Source organism: Phalacrocorax aristotelis, chromosome Z, assembly GCF_949628215.1.
Source record: "Phalacrocorax aristotelis chromosome Z, bGulAri2.1, whole genome shotgun sequence".
Lineage (NCBI taxonomy): Eukaryota > Metazoa > Chordata > Aves > Suliformes > Phalacrocoracidae > Phalacrocorax > Phalacrocorax aristotelis.
Window position 1 is genome coordinate 51,775,656 of NC_134311.1, and position 15,979 is coordinate 51,791,634.

General features: G+C 38.2%; 1 protein-coding gene across 2 annotated transcripts in view; it reads left to right on the forward strand.

Annotated features, from left to right (window-relative positions):
* The window catches only part of GLIS3 (GLIS family zinc finger 3), a 177,939-nt gene that overhangs the window by 41,390 nt on the left and 120,570 nt on the right, over nt 1-15,979 (forward strand). For both annotated transcript variants that reach the window (XM_075078828.1, XM_075078827.1), the window contains one exon: nt 3,919-5,044. In XM_075078828.1, the coding sequence (XP_074934929.1) occupies nt 3,919-5,044 (1,126 nt within the window). The remainder of the gene's footprint in view (nt 1-3,918; nt 5,045-15,979) is intronic.

The window sequence follows — 15,979 nt, forward strand, 5'->3', positions numbered from 1 at the left end:
ACTTGTCTTTACTTTTACTAATGGAAGAAAGAAAAAGGTTGGCAAAATTGGTGTTTTGCCTCAGCTAACATCAGATTTTGATATATTGGTTTGATATAATTGATATAAATACATTCGATATAATTGATATGAGGGATAAAACCTTACCCATCTTTTTTGAGAGTTTCTCAAAAACTTTTTCAGAGTATATGCTGCTTGAAACCAGATGTAATACTGCCATTCACTTTGATGCAAGTCAGAAAAGGTCCTAGGAAACAGCAAAGGGTTCTTGGCTAGTAAAACAGAAAACTATGCAAAAAGATACGGAAACAGTTTTCACTCTTCCATGTTTATGTTTAAGATTCTGGGTTATACTTGACACTGTGGCCTCTGTACACAGAGGGAGGAGAGAAGGTAATTTCAGGAATCTCTCGTAAGTGTTCATAAAAGATCTGGTCCAAACTCAAGCTGGTTTAGATTACAATAAGCAGATGTGCCAATTAATACCATCTGAGAATCTGGCACAGTGGTATAGCTGGCTCTTCACTTTCATATTAGGTATATTTATTTTCCCCCAGAAAACCACTTAGTCACGGTGTGGGCTGGGTTTTAAAGAAATTTTCTTTGTTTTGGGAGCAGGAATCTTTGTTATTTCTGAATTTAAAAACTCAAGTGAGAACCAGACTTCTGCAGATTATATGGCTCTTACTTACAGTATACTTGAAATTCTGGGCCAACTCTTAATTTTTGTCCTGTTATGAGACTTTTAAAATGCAGTTTTTCTTCAGCTTCAGTAATGGGTATGTCCCTATGTGTTAGTCATTAGTAGCTTTTTGAATGTCATTGGTCCTGCAATATATCTGATTAAAATTCTTGATATTACAAAAATAGACTTGTTATATTTGATGCATGATTTTTTTCCCCTAGTTACAAAATAGACCCTAAAAATTTAAATAATCAAACTGGCAACTCCCTCTGTTTATATTTTCCACATAAAATATATATAGCCTAGCATGGAAAAATCAACCTTTCCTTACTTTTCGTGCTCTGCTGAAGACTGTGGATCTGTATTTGGGGTCACAGCATGCTAACATGGCTTAATTGCTCTATTATGAACTATGCTTTAACAAAGCCCATTGATAACACACCCAACAGCCTGAATCAATTTTTTTTCCACAAATAATTATTCCTTTAGATCTAGATCTTACACAAGGTTGACCTGATACAGCAATCCCATTTTTCTCATTTCTCTCAACGCAAGTTGTAGTCAGCACGTTAACTGTGCTTTTCTTCAGTGCTGTTTTGAAAATGCCATTTAAACCCTGATGGAGTAACATAACCTCCATAGCAGGACCCTGTGCTGACACGCAATCTGAACAGGATGTTTCTTGTTCTGATATGGCAAATCAACCATCCATTACAAAGCAAGTGTCGAGCAAAGGAGCGTTTACCCATCTATCCCATAGGTCACCACAGCAAGGCCGGGTGATATTTAAAGCTACATTTTTGCTGTTCATGAGCTATCTCAGTGCGCAGATGTGGCACTTGCAAACTGTTTCCTTACTCCCTCAGCATGTGCCAGGCTTCCCCTCTAGACAGAAGGGGGCTGAGGGGCAGCCACAGTGCCCTGAGCACCAAATCCCCTCTCCATCTCTTCGGCAATGTCTGGACTGTGTTCTTGCAGTGTGATCCAGCCCTTAAACCAAAGTCACTGCAAACTGACTTTTCTTTCTTCATGTTGGTCGACTCTCAAGTGCTGGAAAATGCTGTAATATTAAGTAGTAGGAAAACCCCATCACTCAGGGAGTGGTTGTGTGGTGGGAAGTATAAGATAACAAACACACTGATTTTTCAGCTTTAATCTCTGTGGCTAGAATTGAATGTGGAAAGCCACATTCATTTCTCTTGCCTGAATGACTACCTAGTGTTTTCACATATTCTTTTAACCTTGATGATCTAATTGAAAGATAATCCACAGATCTCAGAGGTGAAAAGTTGATTTACCAAGCAAAATCATGGAAATTTGGTAAATATTGCCATATTCACTGGGAATATTCTCCAAAGCCACTGTTGAGGAACTATTCTTGCTCTTTTGGGTTGACCGATGTTGTTTTAAATGGGATCCAGATCCCCAGTTTTAGCCTACCACCAATTCTTTAAGTAGTTTCATGTATCTCCACCAACACTGCAGTCACTGCAGTCACTGCAGCAGGGCTGTGGTGCACAAATATGATGCAACTGTGAGCCTGAAGAGATCTGTCCCATGGGTCCTTGTTTCCTGAAGCTGTGTCTGTAAGAAAATATTGCAGAACTAGACATCAAAACTTGCTTCCCTTTTAAAAAAAGCAGCAAGTAAAATAGGTAGAAATGCCTCCACAAAGGTGCTTGCTGTAAATGTGTCTGTATGAAGAAAGAGAGCAGATTTGTTTTTATTAATTTTCCTTATGGTGCATACTTTCTGTTTGAGAAATTTAAAGTGTGTAGCAATATAAAACTGTGCAGCAAAAGAATTATAAATAACCGACTATAGGCATTTACTTTTGTAGATAAGAATACATTATTCCTTGCCTACATGACAGTTCCTTTCGATTAGTGCATGTAAATATTTCATGTACTGTTTGCTTACAGCTTTAAGAAATATTTTTCAACACTTGGTATTTAAAGTACCTACCAGTACTTATAAACTGTCTTTTTAAAAGTTAATTTGACCTTCTGAAGTCTTTGTATGATAGGAGGAACTATTGTGCATCTTGCTTTTTATGTGAGAAGCTGAGAAGCAGTGATTGACTTGTCTACCTTAAAAAAATTCTTTTTAGATTTAGAAGAGAAACCAAATATCCTATGTGCTTGATCCACCATTGAAATTCTGTGCTTCTTCAAAAGTGTATTGTGAAGACAATAAACTTGGGAATTAACCCCCAAAATGTAAGATGCAGAGGCTTCTGTGTCTGTGAGATCTCCAGGTTCATCTAGATACATGCCTGGTTCTTCCTACTGTTAAAGCCCCTTACAAATAGAAATTATTATACAGATAGCACCACTGCCTGGCAGGTAATCCAAGTCTGCCGAGATGTGAACTAGAAATGTAAGGACATAAATCCATCTGGCCTCTACCAGGCATTTGCAGCCATGAGTCAGGGAACCTGATGTCCTTGTATTTCCTTTTTATACCTTTCTGTAGAAAACAATATTGTTAAGAGCTTATGAGTTCCTTTTTTTAAGCTACCCTTAGGACATTTGCAGCATAAACAAGTTTCATAATAGTTTTGTGAAAAACCAATGATAACAGCAAGATTACACTTCAGTGAAAAATTTTGATTGCTGACTTGGAGGCAGATACATCGTCAAATCAAAACGAAATAAACCCCTTCAACCAGTTCTTCTACATTATTCCTTTATTTTGTTTGTTTTGTAAAGTTAGATATTATCTGTATTTATAAACTTGAGCTATTTCTGTAGAGAATACTATTTGTATGCATTATAATTGGCAAAGTCATTCAGGTTAAATATTTATTCTTTATTAATCAGTTTTCTTCCTGTTCTTTGCCAGCAAAAATAATAGTAAACTCAAATCAATATGAGTTCCATACAAGGCAGAAGCGTAATGCTTTTGCTTCAGAAGCCCAAATTTCTTTACACCGGAGTTGATGAAAAAGGCTGCACTAATTTCTTCAGTGATGTAACAAGAACCTTTACATCAACTTTTCTTCAAAATCTTGACATTTTAAAGTTGGTTTCCTAAGTGACATTGTTACATATGTATTGCCTGTGTATGCCTGCTGGTGGTACAATAACTGAGTGCGCTAAAGTTGAGTACCTAAAGTCAGAGAGAACTTTTCTCACCTGTAGCCTTTCTTTAATTTTATGTGTGTGTGAAGATAAAAGAACCACTGCTGAGCTGTCTAATTGCTTACTTACTTTATTGTGCCTTTATTACAGGTCGCTCTTGTCGCATGAGTCTCTGGCCTCTACAACGTTAAGCTTGTCAGAAAGTCAGTCCACTTTGAGTGTTAAGCAAGAGTGGTCACATGTGTACAGGACACTTCCTTCTGTTCCTCCTGATCAAGGTTTACAAAACAGCAGTGAGCTGGGGGACTTACTAAATTTTTCACCTGGAGCATCTGTGTCCAGTGACTGCATCTCTAACACATTACCATCCTACTTATATGGCACAGAAAATAAGCATTCCCTTCACTCCAGTCCTCACCATTCCTCAGCCCGGTCTCAATCAGCCCGCTCCAAAAAGAGAGCACTCTCTCTACCTCCTCTGTCTGACGGCATTGGGATCGACTTCAATACAATCATCCGTACATCCCCAACGTCTCTGGTGGCCTACATCAACAGCTCCAGGACATCACCAGCAAATGTCTCCCCACAGCCTGAGGTCTATGGACATTTTTTGGGAGTGAGAGGAAGCTGTATACCCCAAAATTGCTCTATTCCAGCTGCCCAGAAAGGCCTTCTAATGGCTAATGGCAATTTCACCTTCCCAGAGTATGTTGAGAATGGGGCTGCTGAGTACCAGCGGATGCAGCAGCTGGAACAAGCCAGCTTGCAGATGGCCACCACAAGTAACATGGTGATCCAGCAGGGCATGCCACCCATGGACAACCAGGCAGCGGGCATCCTGAAAAATGAACGGCTGGATGACTTCTCAGGCCGTACGGTTGACATGCCTCCTCCACCCCTGCTGCCGCCACCTCCTCCACAGGGGCCACCTCCACCATACTGTGCTCACCAGCATGGGCATCCACACAGCCTCCCCAGTTGCATTTACCCATTGCCTGTGCCTCCTAATGCCCCAGGCTCCCTGCTTATTGAAGATGGTGAGCTAGGTGACTTCAGTGGCAAGCATGGCTGTCAGTGGGTTGACTGTGGTGTGCTGTATGACCAGCAAGAGGAACTTGTACAGCACATAGAGAAGATCCATATAGACCAGAGGAAGGGAGAGGACTTCACTTGCTTCTGGGCAGGGTGTCCACGAAGGTACAAGCCATTTAATGCACGTTATAAACTGCTGATTCACATGAGAGTCCATTCAGGAGAGAAGCCGAACAAGTGCACAGTAAGTCTGAATTCTGTCTCTCTTAGCAATAAAAGGCTCTCTATTACTCAGGAAAATACAGAGAGGTTGTAATTCTGCCTATGTTTTTCCTAGTTAACTGTGTGCTTTTTTAATTAGTCTGTGTGAATGAATTGCTGCTGCATCTTTCCAACTAGATAGAAAGGAAGGGTATTCTTTAATTTGATATGTACCAACAGGTAGGAGTAGACAAAATGTTATTTTCTAAACTTTTACTGTAGACTGCAAAAGTGACATTGTAGACCTTCATAAAGCAAAACTTAAGCACCTTCTATACTTAAGTACCTGCCTGAAGGATACATGCGGGAAAAGTGCTGCAGAATAAATGGCACAATTTATCCTGAAATATTCTTACGTCATGTTACTCCATTTTGGCTTGAGGAATTTTCAGGATCTTGTATAGTGTTACCATTAGAAACTGAGAAGAGATGGCTATTTTTTAAGGCAGTTGTTACCCACAGCCCTGTTTCCATGAATACAGTAGGAATAAAACACATAACAGTTTCTCTGTTCACAGGTTCTACCAGTGAGCATTCAACCCCGAAAGTCATGTTTTTCTTGCTGTTTTCCTTAGGGTCACTGCAAGTCAGTCTCATACATAGGTAATCACATGAGGCAACAATCTAGCCAGCAAACCCTAGAATCACTTTACGTTTAGATTCCAGATAACCATATATAATCTCTGTAATTCAGATTCTGGATTGGCTTTACATATAGTCTGTGTTTTGGATGATGTCGCTTACTCTTACTAAGTGCTTATTTTATGTCGGCAGAAAGCAGCCTTACCAGTGCTATTTTCAGTCCTCAGCGTAACCTAATAAAAAAACCAAATATATAATTTCTAGGAATAACTGCCGATTATTATTCACTTGAAAGAAAACATATTTGTTTATATGTTGTGAAATACAAGTTGGAGCTAGGAGTCTATTTCAGCGTGTGCCTAGTTGAATACTTTGTTTACCATGATGTAGATGTTTGCTTGTACAATAGGTAAATTTTTTTCATTCACTTTTGTCACTTCAAAGGGCCAAAATCCTTTGGGGACAGTGGCTATCTTCCCAGGTTGCATTCTGGAATTTAAAGGACCCAGTAGAGGTTCTGTCATGACACTAGGAAGATTCTTTATCCTTCTCTTTTGTCACACCAGAGGCTGAACTCAGGCTCACTGTGCTCTCAATAATTTTTTAAAATTCCATAATATTCTTTTTTCTGTTCTCCAGATGTATTGGATCAGAGTTTACCATTAATTTCAGTTCCTCCTCAGGGATTTCTAGTCAGCTTTGTGGGGAAAAAGAGAAGGAGAAAAAAGAATTATTAGGATCCAGAAAGTAATTTTTCAAGAGAATAGCACATGGAAGAAAAGAGATATCAGCAGATGAGTAAGGACATACAACACTATGAAGAAAGAGAGCAGGAATGGTGAAAGAGCACTGAAAAAAGAGTAATGCAAGTACCCAGGGTCTTTCTAGTAGGAGATTTATGATGAGGGACCAAGTAAGACTGGGGAAAACATCGTGTTAGTAGCACTCTATACTCCTTGCCCTGCCTGTTCAGAAAGGATAATTACAGTGACCTCATGATTATGAGGCCTCCTTGAGGAGTCCTTAACTTCATCATTCACTGTTGATAAATATATTATTGTTTAAGTAGATAAGGTAATTCATATGATAATGTTTTTGAAATTACTAAACCTAAACTGAATTGTATGAGAAAGTCACCAAAAAAATGAGATGTGTCTATATTAGCTTGTCAAAGAGTAATTGCTTTCATAAACATTAAAAAGTGTGATTAATTTTACTGACCTTCAGCAAGTATTGTAGGATAGTGCCAAGAAGCTTACATATCAGAAGCAGCAGCCACATTCTTATTTTGCTTTCATGTTTTGAAGTATAATGAAGAGTCAAGCAGAATATTCCTTTGACCTCAGCATTCATTTTGCCACATCTGAACTAGTTTCTATTTATCTGTGTAACAAAAATTTGAAGTGATAAACTATAGCTACAAGTCATACTTGTATGACCGTATGACATTGTATGACAAGTATGACTTGTCATACTACAAGTATGTCATACTTCTGTGACTTGTACTTGTATGACTTGTGTAACAAGTCATGCTTGTATCAGGAATAGTGTGGCCAGCAGGAGTAGGGAAGTCAGTCAAGCTGTGCCGGGGGAGCACAGCTTGTGGTCAGGCATTGGAACAGGCTGCCCAGAGAGGTGTGGAGTCACCATCCCTAGAGGTATTTAAAAGATGTGTAGACATGGCACTTCAGGGCATTGCCTAGGAGACATGGTGGTATTGGGTTGATGTTTGGTCTTGATGATCCTAGAGTTCTTTTCCAACTTTAATGAGTCTTTGATTCTATGATGTTCTAGTCGTGAGCTCCTTCTTGTTCTGGATGAGTAGTCTGCTTCGATTCTGGAAGATAAAAATTTCAATTGATCAGGTAGCAGCACATAAAAATGTGACGATCATGATAATCAGATCCAAACTTAAGCATTCTAAAGATCAAAAACTCAGAACACGCTTGTCCCTCTGTACAAAGATAACTAGGGTGGAGTGGGAAATAATTGCAAACTGGTCATGATAGAATTATTTTCATATTGCGTTTTTTTTTTCTGCAAATCAGGCTATTTTTTTCCCAGCTTTAACTGAATTTGCTGCCGAAGTTGCATGTTCAGATTAGGTCTTGGCAATTTGATCCAATGCACTTTCTCTATATACTGAAAAATCATGGTATATTTCCATTCCTGCTGATTTTTAGAAGGTTGGTTCTTGTTCTAAAAATGCACTTTAATTTTAAAAAGCATAAATTTCATGGAGTCCTGCATTTTATTTTCTATGGGAAGCCAAAGTAGGTGACTATGCTTGGACTTGCTTTATTACTTGGAAATTTGTGAAGTTGAAGCGTACCTACGTGCAAGAGACCTCACCTGAAGCTGACTTTTTTGGAATAGGAATTCATTAAATAGCTGTTAAAATGTATTGGGCTTTCGTACTATTCATTAAAAAGACTTTCATGTTCTATTCCAACTTACTGCATCTGGAATGCATTATTCTTTATAGTGACCGGGTTTAAAGACTAAAAAAAATTATTTGTAACCTGGTAATATGTATTTAGTGTCTATTCCTAAACTTCTTTATATAAGTAGGTATGGCACTTCAGATTTGTTGTATTTATTTATTAATCTATGCATTAGCTTGTAGTTTGTAGGATTAAGTTAAAGAAGAAAAAGTTGAATGAAAAATTGATGTTGAAATGCAAGTAGTTAGTATGCCAGTGGTTGAGATAATACCGGCAGCATTTGCCAGCACTTACCACACAATGGTGTCCGAGGTTCCCTCAGATTTCTTCTGGATTAGAAAAAAAAAGAGAATTCCCAGTAGCTGTGGAAACTCCACAGTAGCAATTGGCAAATCTGCTCTCTTTCGCTGTACCTGTGAGTTTATTTTCTTAGTGTTCCTTCTTTTATAGTGGATATTTTTGTACTTTTCCAGTTCAGCTGCAATAAGAGGTACTTAATTAGCCTTATTGTCATCCTATGCAAACAATAAGCTTAATATATTTATTCTGGTGTAAATAGCAACAGCATGTTGTTAGAGATAAATTTCAGGCTCTCTCCTTGCAATTTCATTCAGGTGCACTAGGAATGCTTCCCCTCTTGAAACTTAAGTCAATTGTTTTGCTTTATGTAAGTTCTGAGCTATTCCTCAGCACAATGCCATTAGTATTTTAAAGAATGGGATAGTAATACGTATACTGCACTTTTTATCACAGGTGCTTGATGTAATTTAAGCCAATAAAACTGCTAGTATTCCTGTCAGATTTGAAGCAACGTCTGCTTAACATCTGCTAAATATCTGAAATTATCCCACAACAATCAGTCTATTAAGTACCTAAAAGAGAAGATATGGTTAAAAACCCCCAGAAAACATAAAAAAACTTGTACAATGCTTTTCTGAGACACAAGAAAACATTTTTGGGTGAGCATGAGTATTTAGATAGATATGTGTGTGTGTGTGTGTGCGCTATTTGAAGAACATGTTTTTGGAAGATGGTATTCAAGATGGAATTTTCATGAAACCCAGAAATGCATTCTGTAAAAATGATTGGGTTGTTTTTTCCATCTTCAGATTTCAGCAGTGTGCCTTCATATAGTGTGATATACGTGGCTTGTACTACATATCTTATGTGCAGAACATGTCACTGTTTCTTGATGATAATGAAAGACCATATCAAATCTTATATTGCAGTGAAGTCAGAACAAAATAGGAAGTATAAACATTTTTAAACTTTCTTTTTTTTGCTTACATGCTTGCAGAAGAATTTTTCTCTATACTGAAGTAGCAGTGGGTACTGAGTGTTAAGCAATGTTGAAAGAACAGTAATTTAATTGTAGAGTCAAGTTGCTGAAAGTTAGAAAATACCAAGTTTATAGTTGCCTGTTGCCTATTTTTTCACTAACTCAGTAAACTAACTGAAAGAGAAATACCATGGAAAAGGCAGCTATGTATGAGTAATTAGACTATATTATGGTGTATAGACACAGAAAAGCTCAGTTTTAAGCTGCAACCATAAAGCTAAGACTTCCTAACTCTCACAAGTTTGTGCAGTCTTAGTAATGTACTCTTTTTGGTTATGATGTTTTAGCTGTTTAATGGAAAAACAAATAATGAATTGTGGGTGTGCCTCCACAAACATCTCACTCATGTGATCACATCAGATGGTATCTAGCATAAGCTAATAAATCTTACCTCTCAGCAATGGTACTAATGCTCTTTTAATTTTTCTTGCAGTATGAAATACATAATGTGTTCATAATTCAAAATGTAATGATATGTGCTTTTCCTGTGGCTGCTTAAGATGCACAACTTCTGCTTGAGCTTAGTGAGCACCTAAAGACTTATGGTATCCAAAGTATTGACCTTTTCTGTCAAAGCAGCTTTTTATGCATTCAAAAATGCAAGGCAAATTCCTTTCTATGTGCAGATGTAGAACTGGTGACAGTGAAAAGTGATAGCCAGAGAACCATATTTTATGTTACAGAATAAAATTTATGAAACCTTTAATATAATTTTTGTTCTTCTAATGAATAATTTGATTTTCCTGTTAAGTATTTGAGCCAGCTTTTCTTACCTTTTGACTTAGATTTCTAACACAGATTTCAACAGATATTTCTAATGAACTTTTTCAAACGAGCATCTTTTTAGTTTCACTGTAATCCAGAACATGACTGTGAAGTATCCAAAAATAACAATGAACATTCCTAACTGCACAAACACTTACGTTTGTGTGGAAAGGTTTCAAATCTATTAGCTCTTTGTGCTTGTGGATAGACACGAAGATTATATTTTGTATATTTTCATTTCCCCGTAGCATGATTTTAATGGACAATTTTAATATTTTTTTTCATTGCTGTACCAAACTATAAATAAATGGTAAACTAAAAAAATTTCATCGACTTGAAATGTGGAATCCCAAATCAAACTTTGTATCTGGCAAAATTCCAATTACATCAAATTCAGAGGTTGGTTTTGCTTTGGTGGTTTTTTTCTTTTAATACTAGGGGTTTAGACTAGAAAATTTTTTTTTAATTAAAAGCTGGGGGGGCTAATGCTAAGGTTGTGGTTTTGGAGCATATCTGTGTGAAGTATTTGGAAACTGGATTACTCTCCAAGCCATAAAATCTTTTTAGACAACTTCTGCTCTTTTCTGCCAATTGTAAATTACATTTTCAGCATCCCTGTTTGGTTGATGGCTTGACCTATATCAGGAACAGAGTGGATAAATTATGAAGCTTTCCATTTACTGATAGAAAAGCCTAACAATATCTGATGGGAACACAGAAAATGTAAGTTGTGATACAGTCACAACAAAAATGGACAGAAACCCTTCCCAGACAACATGATTCTCTTTTAAACAAAGAGAGGAGTAGGGGGAACTAGTTAATAGGTTATATTGCACATTGCAAGGTTACTTCTTGAGAAAGGAAATACACTTTTAAGCAAAGGTAAACACTCTGTCTGCTTTTATTCAGGTGTTTGACATTGATTTTCTGAGGATTAGAGGTTTAATTAATATTTCTGGTGCTCTGTGGAGAACTTCCCAGATATCTAAGTCTGATGGTTTATCTGTGAACATAGGCTTTATAAACAAATGTCAAGAATTAAGCATCATAGAACAGTCATTAGATTATTTGTATGGAGCAATTAAGAAATGGAAAAGTCATAGAATCATTAAGGTTGGAAAAGAACTCTAGGATCATCAAGACCAACCATCAACCCAATACTACCATGTTTTCTAAACCATGCCCTGAAGTGCCACATCTACACGTCTTTTAAATACCTCTAGGGATGGTGACTCCACACCTCTCTGGGCAGCCTGTTCCAATGCCTGACCACTCTTTCAGTAAAGACATTTTTCCTAATATCCGAACTAAACCTCCCCTGGCACAGCTTGAAGCCGTTTCCTCTCATTCTATTGACCTGGGAGAAGAGACCAACACCCAGCTCACTACAACCTCCTTTCAGGTAGTTCTAGAGAGCGATAAGGTCTCCCCTCAGCCTCCTCTTCTCCAGACTAAACAACCCCAGCTCCCTCAAGCTCTCCTCATAAGACCTGCTCTCCAGACCGCTCACCAGCTTTGTTGCCCTTCTTTGGACACTCTCCAGCAACTCAACGTCCCTCTTGTAGTGAGGGGCCCAAAACTGATCACAAAATTCAAGGTGCAGCCTCACCAGTGCTGAGTACAGGGGCACAATCACTGCCCTGCTCCTGCTGGCCACATACCTTTTTGTGCACATACGATTGTACTAGTTAAATAGTTGCAAACCACATGCAAATGTGTTCTGAAACTTTTGGACATGCTGAGGTATTCTTTGACTTTTCTTCAGCATTCAGATTTAGTTTAAGATATTTTTATTGACTGAATGTTGAAAGGAATCAAGAGAAGGAACTGGTCATGTGAATTTTTAAGAAGTAATTTGCACAGCAATAGTCTGATAGACTTTAGTGAGATTCTTCCTGGCAGAATCCTGAAGTCAGTGACACACAACTCAGTGATCCCGTTGATTTGTGTGGCGTGTCTCGAATGTAGGTTTATATGCATATTTACATACAGCTGTAGAATAAATGGAAAAGACCCTTAAGATCATCGAGTCCAACCATTAACTTAACACTGCCAAGTTTACCCGTAAACCATGTCCCTAAGCACCACATCTACACATCTTTTAAATTCCTTCAGAGGTGGTGACTCAACCGCTTCCCTGAGCAGACTGTCATAATGCTTGATAACCCTTTTGGTGAAGAAATGTTTCCTAATATCCAATCTAAACCTCCCCTGGTTCAGCTTGAGGCTATTTCCTCTTGTCCTATCACTTTTTACAGTAGCCCAAACACCAAGGAAGTCAAGAATCAGCTGGATTCACTCTGATTCCTGAAGCAATTCTGCTTTACTGCCATTGTAGTCCCAATTAGCTGAGGTGTCATTTATCAGATGCCAAAAGCTTGTGTACTTCTACAGATAGATATTTGCAGGGCAGGTTTCCATAGTACTTGGACAGGATAAGGATTAATCACTGTTCAGAACATGATTATAGTGACTGTCACTGTAAATGGTTGAAACGAGTTTCTTGGACAAGGATGTTGCTAATACAACCAGTGCAGTGGAGTCCTCTGTTACAGAAATGCAATTGCTGTTGATCTTGTGTTAACAGGGCTGGAATAACTGCTGAACAAACCTTTCTGAACAAGGCTGCATGGGAACAGGGAGGTCTTTTAAGAGATAGTCACTGTGAAGGTGCAGTCTGTGTCTGTGTAGAGTGCTGAACTAAGAAATGGAAATTCAGAAAGAGGGGCTAGTGAGGATGCTGTGACTGTTTTGTCTCAAACTGCTGTGGGACTCAGCTCTGCTCAGTGCACCTGGGTTTGTAAATGATGGTATAGCCATATAGCAATTCTTTTCTGATATCACCTTTATCTACTCAGAGTGCTTGTTTTTTCTGTCTGTTGAAGACTGTTTTGATTTAGGTTTGGTACTTTCTTACATTTTTAAGGATATATAGCGACTTTATTCCATGAGTACTCACCTCTTGAGAATTAACGCGCATTACAAAGTTCAAGATCACAAGTGAATCTTTTTAGAGAGATGTCATTGTGATAGGAAATTCTTTTTTAAGAGCTGTTTCTGCATAAACTGTTGAAATGTAATGTTCCTCATCTGTCCATGAAGCAGTGTGCTTGATACAAAAGAGTTGTTATATATAATTTCCTTCCCTCTCCTTTCTCCCTCTTTGAATGCTTTCTATTGGTCATCAGCTGGCACAAGGTCAAGGAAAAGATGACAACGTGCCTTTATGGGTACTCTTGGTACATTTCTATAAATACATTCAAACAAAATTAAATTGCTTTGGCTCTTTACTATATTCTTTACTGTTTAACATTTGCAGAATTGCCTGCAAGATTAATCAGATGTAAACATCGAGCAATGCCACTGTTGTTTTTCAAGGTCTGTTGTACTGCTGATGGATGTATTTTCCTGGTAACATTCAGATTTTTGTTTTAAGAAGTTACAGCTATGCAAACAAGCTTATCTGGGCCGGCAATAAAAAATCATTGATTCTAATTAGGAGTTGTCACATAATAGAAAAAGACAAGGCTTCTTTTGTTCCACGAAAAGCCTGCTTTGCCGGCTTGCAAAAATGCATGGATTTCTTTCCAGTGGCTTCGCATAATTGGTATGACAAAGTTTCAGTCCTGTGATCTTATAGTTTCCAAGCAATTCAGACACATTTGTCGAACCTTGTTTAAGGTATTTGATGGTAATCTGTTACAGAAATTGGTAGATGGCATGAACATGAGGTCTGCTTTATTTTTTTAAAGTAGTGGGCTATGCTTAAACTGAATTAAGGAATATGTATGTTGAGAATGCTGAGATTATTCAGTCCTATTTTAAAAATGACTCACTGCTGAGAAACAAGGCTGCTCAGCTCTGACTGACTCACAAGGACTCTTGGCTTTTGATTGCCTGAACAAATGTGGTCTGAATCCGTTGTGTAAATTAACAATGTGAGCTGCTAAGTTGTGACACTGATTTTATGTCTCCACCAGGGAAGCACGTCCATTATTGCATAACTTCTCAAGGATAGAGACATACAGATTGAGCAAATACTATAGAAATCATTATAATTGGTAGCTCTGCAGGCAGAATGATTGAAAATATACAACATATCACCAGTTAAACTCAGTTAAATGAGTCTCTGTGAAGCCTGTGTTGGGAACATGGCATTTTAGTGAATCAACAGAGGGTTTCGTTCCAAATAAAAAGCAACCCATCTGCAAGATTCTTGATCTACTTTAATTGTGATAAGGTTCTCAAGAGTCTGTCATGCGTATTTGTGAGAGCTGACGTTTCCTCTGAAGGCAGAGGTCTGCTACTTCTGCTTCTTTCAAGAGTTGCTGAAGGGCTGCTGATTGCAACACTAATCTCCAATACTGAGTCTGAATCATCACATATCTTGAAAAATGGTGATGGCCTCTTTGAAAACTCATCTTCTCCCCTCATCCTTCAGCCACACGCAGTGAAAAGCTTTGGAGTTATTTTTTTAATTTCTTCCACACTTATCAGTTCAAGATGCATAGTGGTTATAGGTTGCAGATAATCTTAGTAAGTCTCAGAAGACAGCAAAAATGAACTAATCATGGCAGGTTCTTACTAACTTTAGTTCTTATACTTTTTTCATCATACTAGTACCTGGGTACTTCATTTTTTTCCATTCTGTAAGAAGAGATGGGTTCCTGAATCCATCGCCAGGGGCTTTTGCAGGCTAAAATGTTAGTATCCTTCTGGTTTAGGTTGTATTTTGCTGGTGTGACAGACCCTCCGTTACCATCAAGCACAAAATAGTAACTTGTCAGCAAGGAAATTGTGTACCTGGCCACTCATGGTGAACCTGAGGGAAACAGAGAAGACTTAAGTGATCTGAATAAGGATAATTCTTGACTGCTTATAGGAAGGACTGTGCTTATCTAGCCCCTGAAGTTTTCAATAACTATGAAGTTCTGATACAATTTTAGCTCAAAGATGATTTTAAAGAGGAACAAAAGATGTGAATGAACTGCTTTGGTGAGGATGAATAACTATGAGAAGCTCTTGCAATAAAAATGCAGTCTTTATATAGGAAGAAGTGCGAGACAAAATTGTGCTATATTTATATTCCCAGCAAATGAGAAAAGCTGGTAGGTTATCTGTCTCTCAGGCCTTATCTTGAGAAACTGTTTTTTCTTCCAATACTATGGTAGTGTGGCTGAGAGACATGAGGCCTTTAATGGCTCAGGACACATAAGGCAAGGTTGCAGCAGGGTGAGCCAGCTGCATGTTCCATTTTAGATGTAATGGGGGAATTATGTCTCAGGTGTCAATACAGAGAGCAAGACTAGGGTTGTATGGATATAGAATATTCCTGTAACAGAGTATGCTGGTGGCAGACACTGGAAGCAGATGCTGTAGTGTGTCATCTTAGACAACCTGCTGCCTGCATGGGGAGTTTCTTGCTGCTGCTGCTTTTTTCTCTGGAGGATGGGGAGGAAGCACATGGGTGCATAGTAATACTTCAACATGCTGTCACAAGGAAGAGAAGAAAATTAGGCTAGCAGGCTTTACATCATATGTGATGAGGACAGTACATCAGTTTTGGCTATTCTTGTTTTACACATACCTGCAAGTTGCATTTTTTGCCCCCAGTTTTCAACTTTTACAGTAAGGATTAAGTAAATTCTGTATTAGTTGTGAAGATGCCTCTTCACAGCCCCTGTGAAATTCTGTGCAGTGGGAGCCGTCCACAACACCAACAATGGATATGCGGTATTTTGATCTATTCTGGCACGTATCCAGCAAGCTCAGAGTTTAGGCAGAGTCA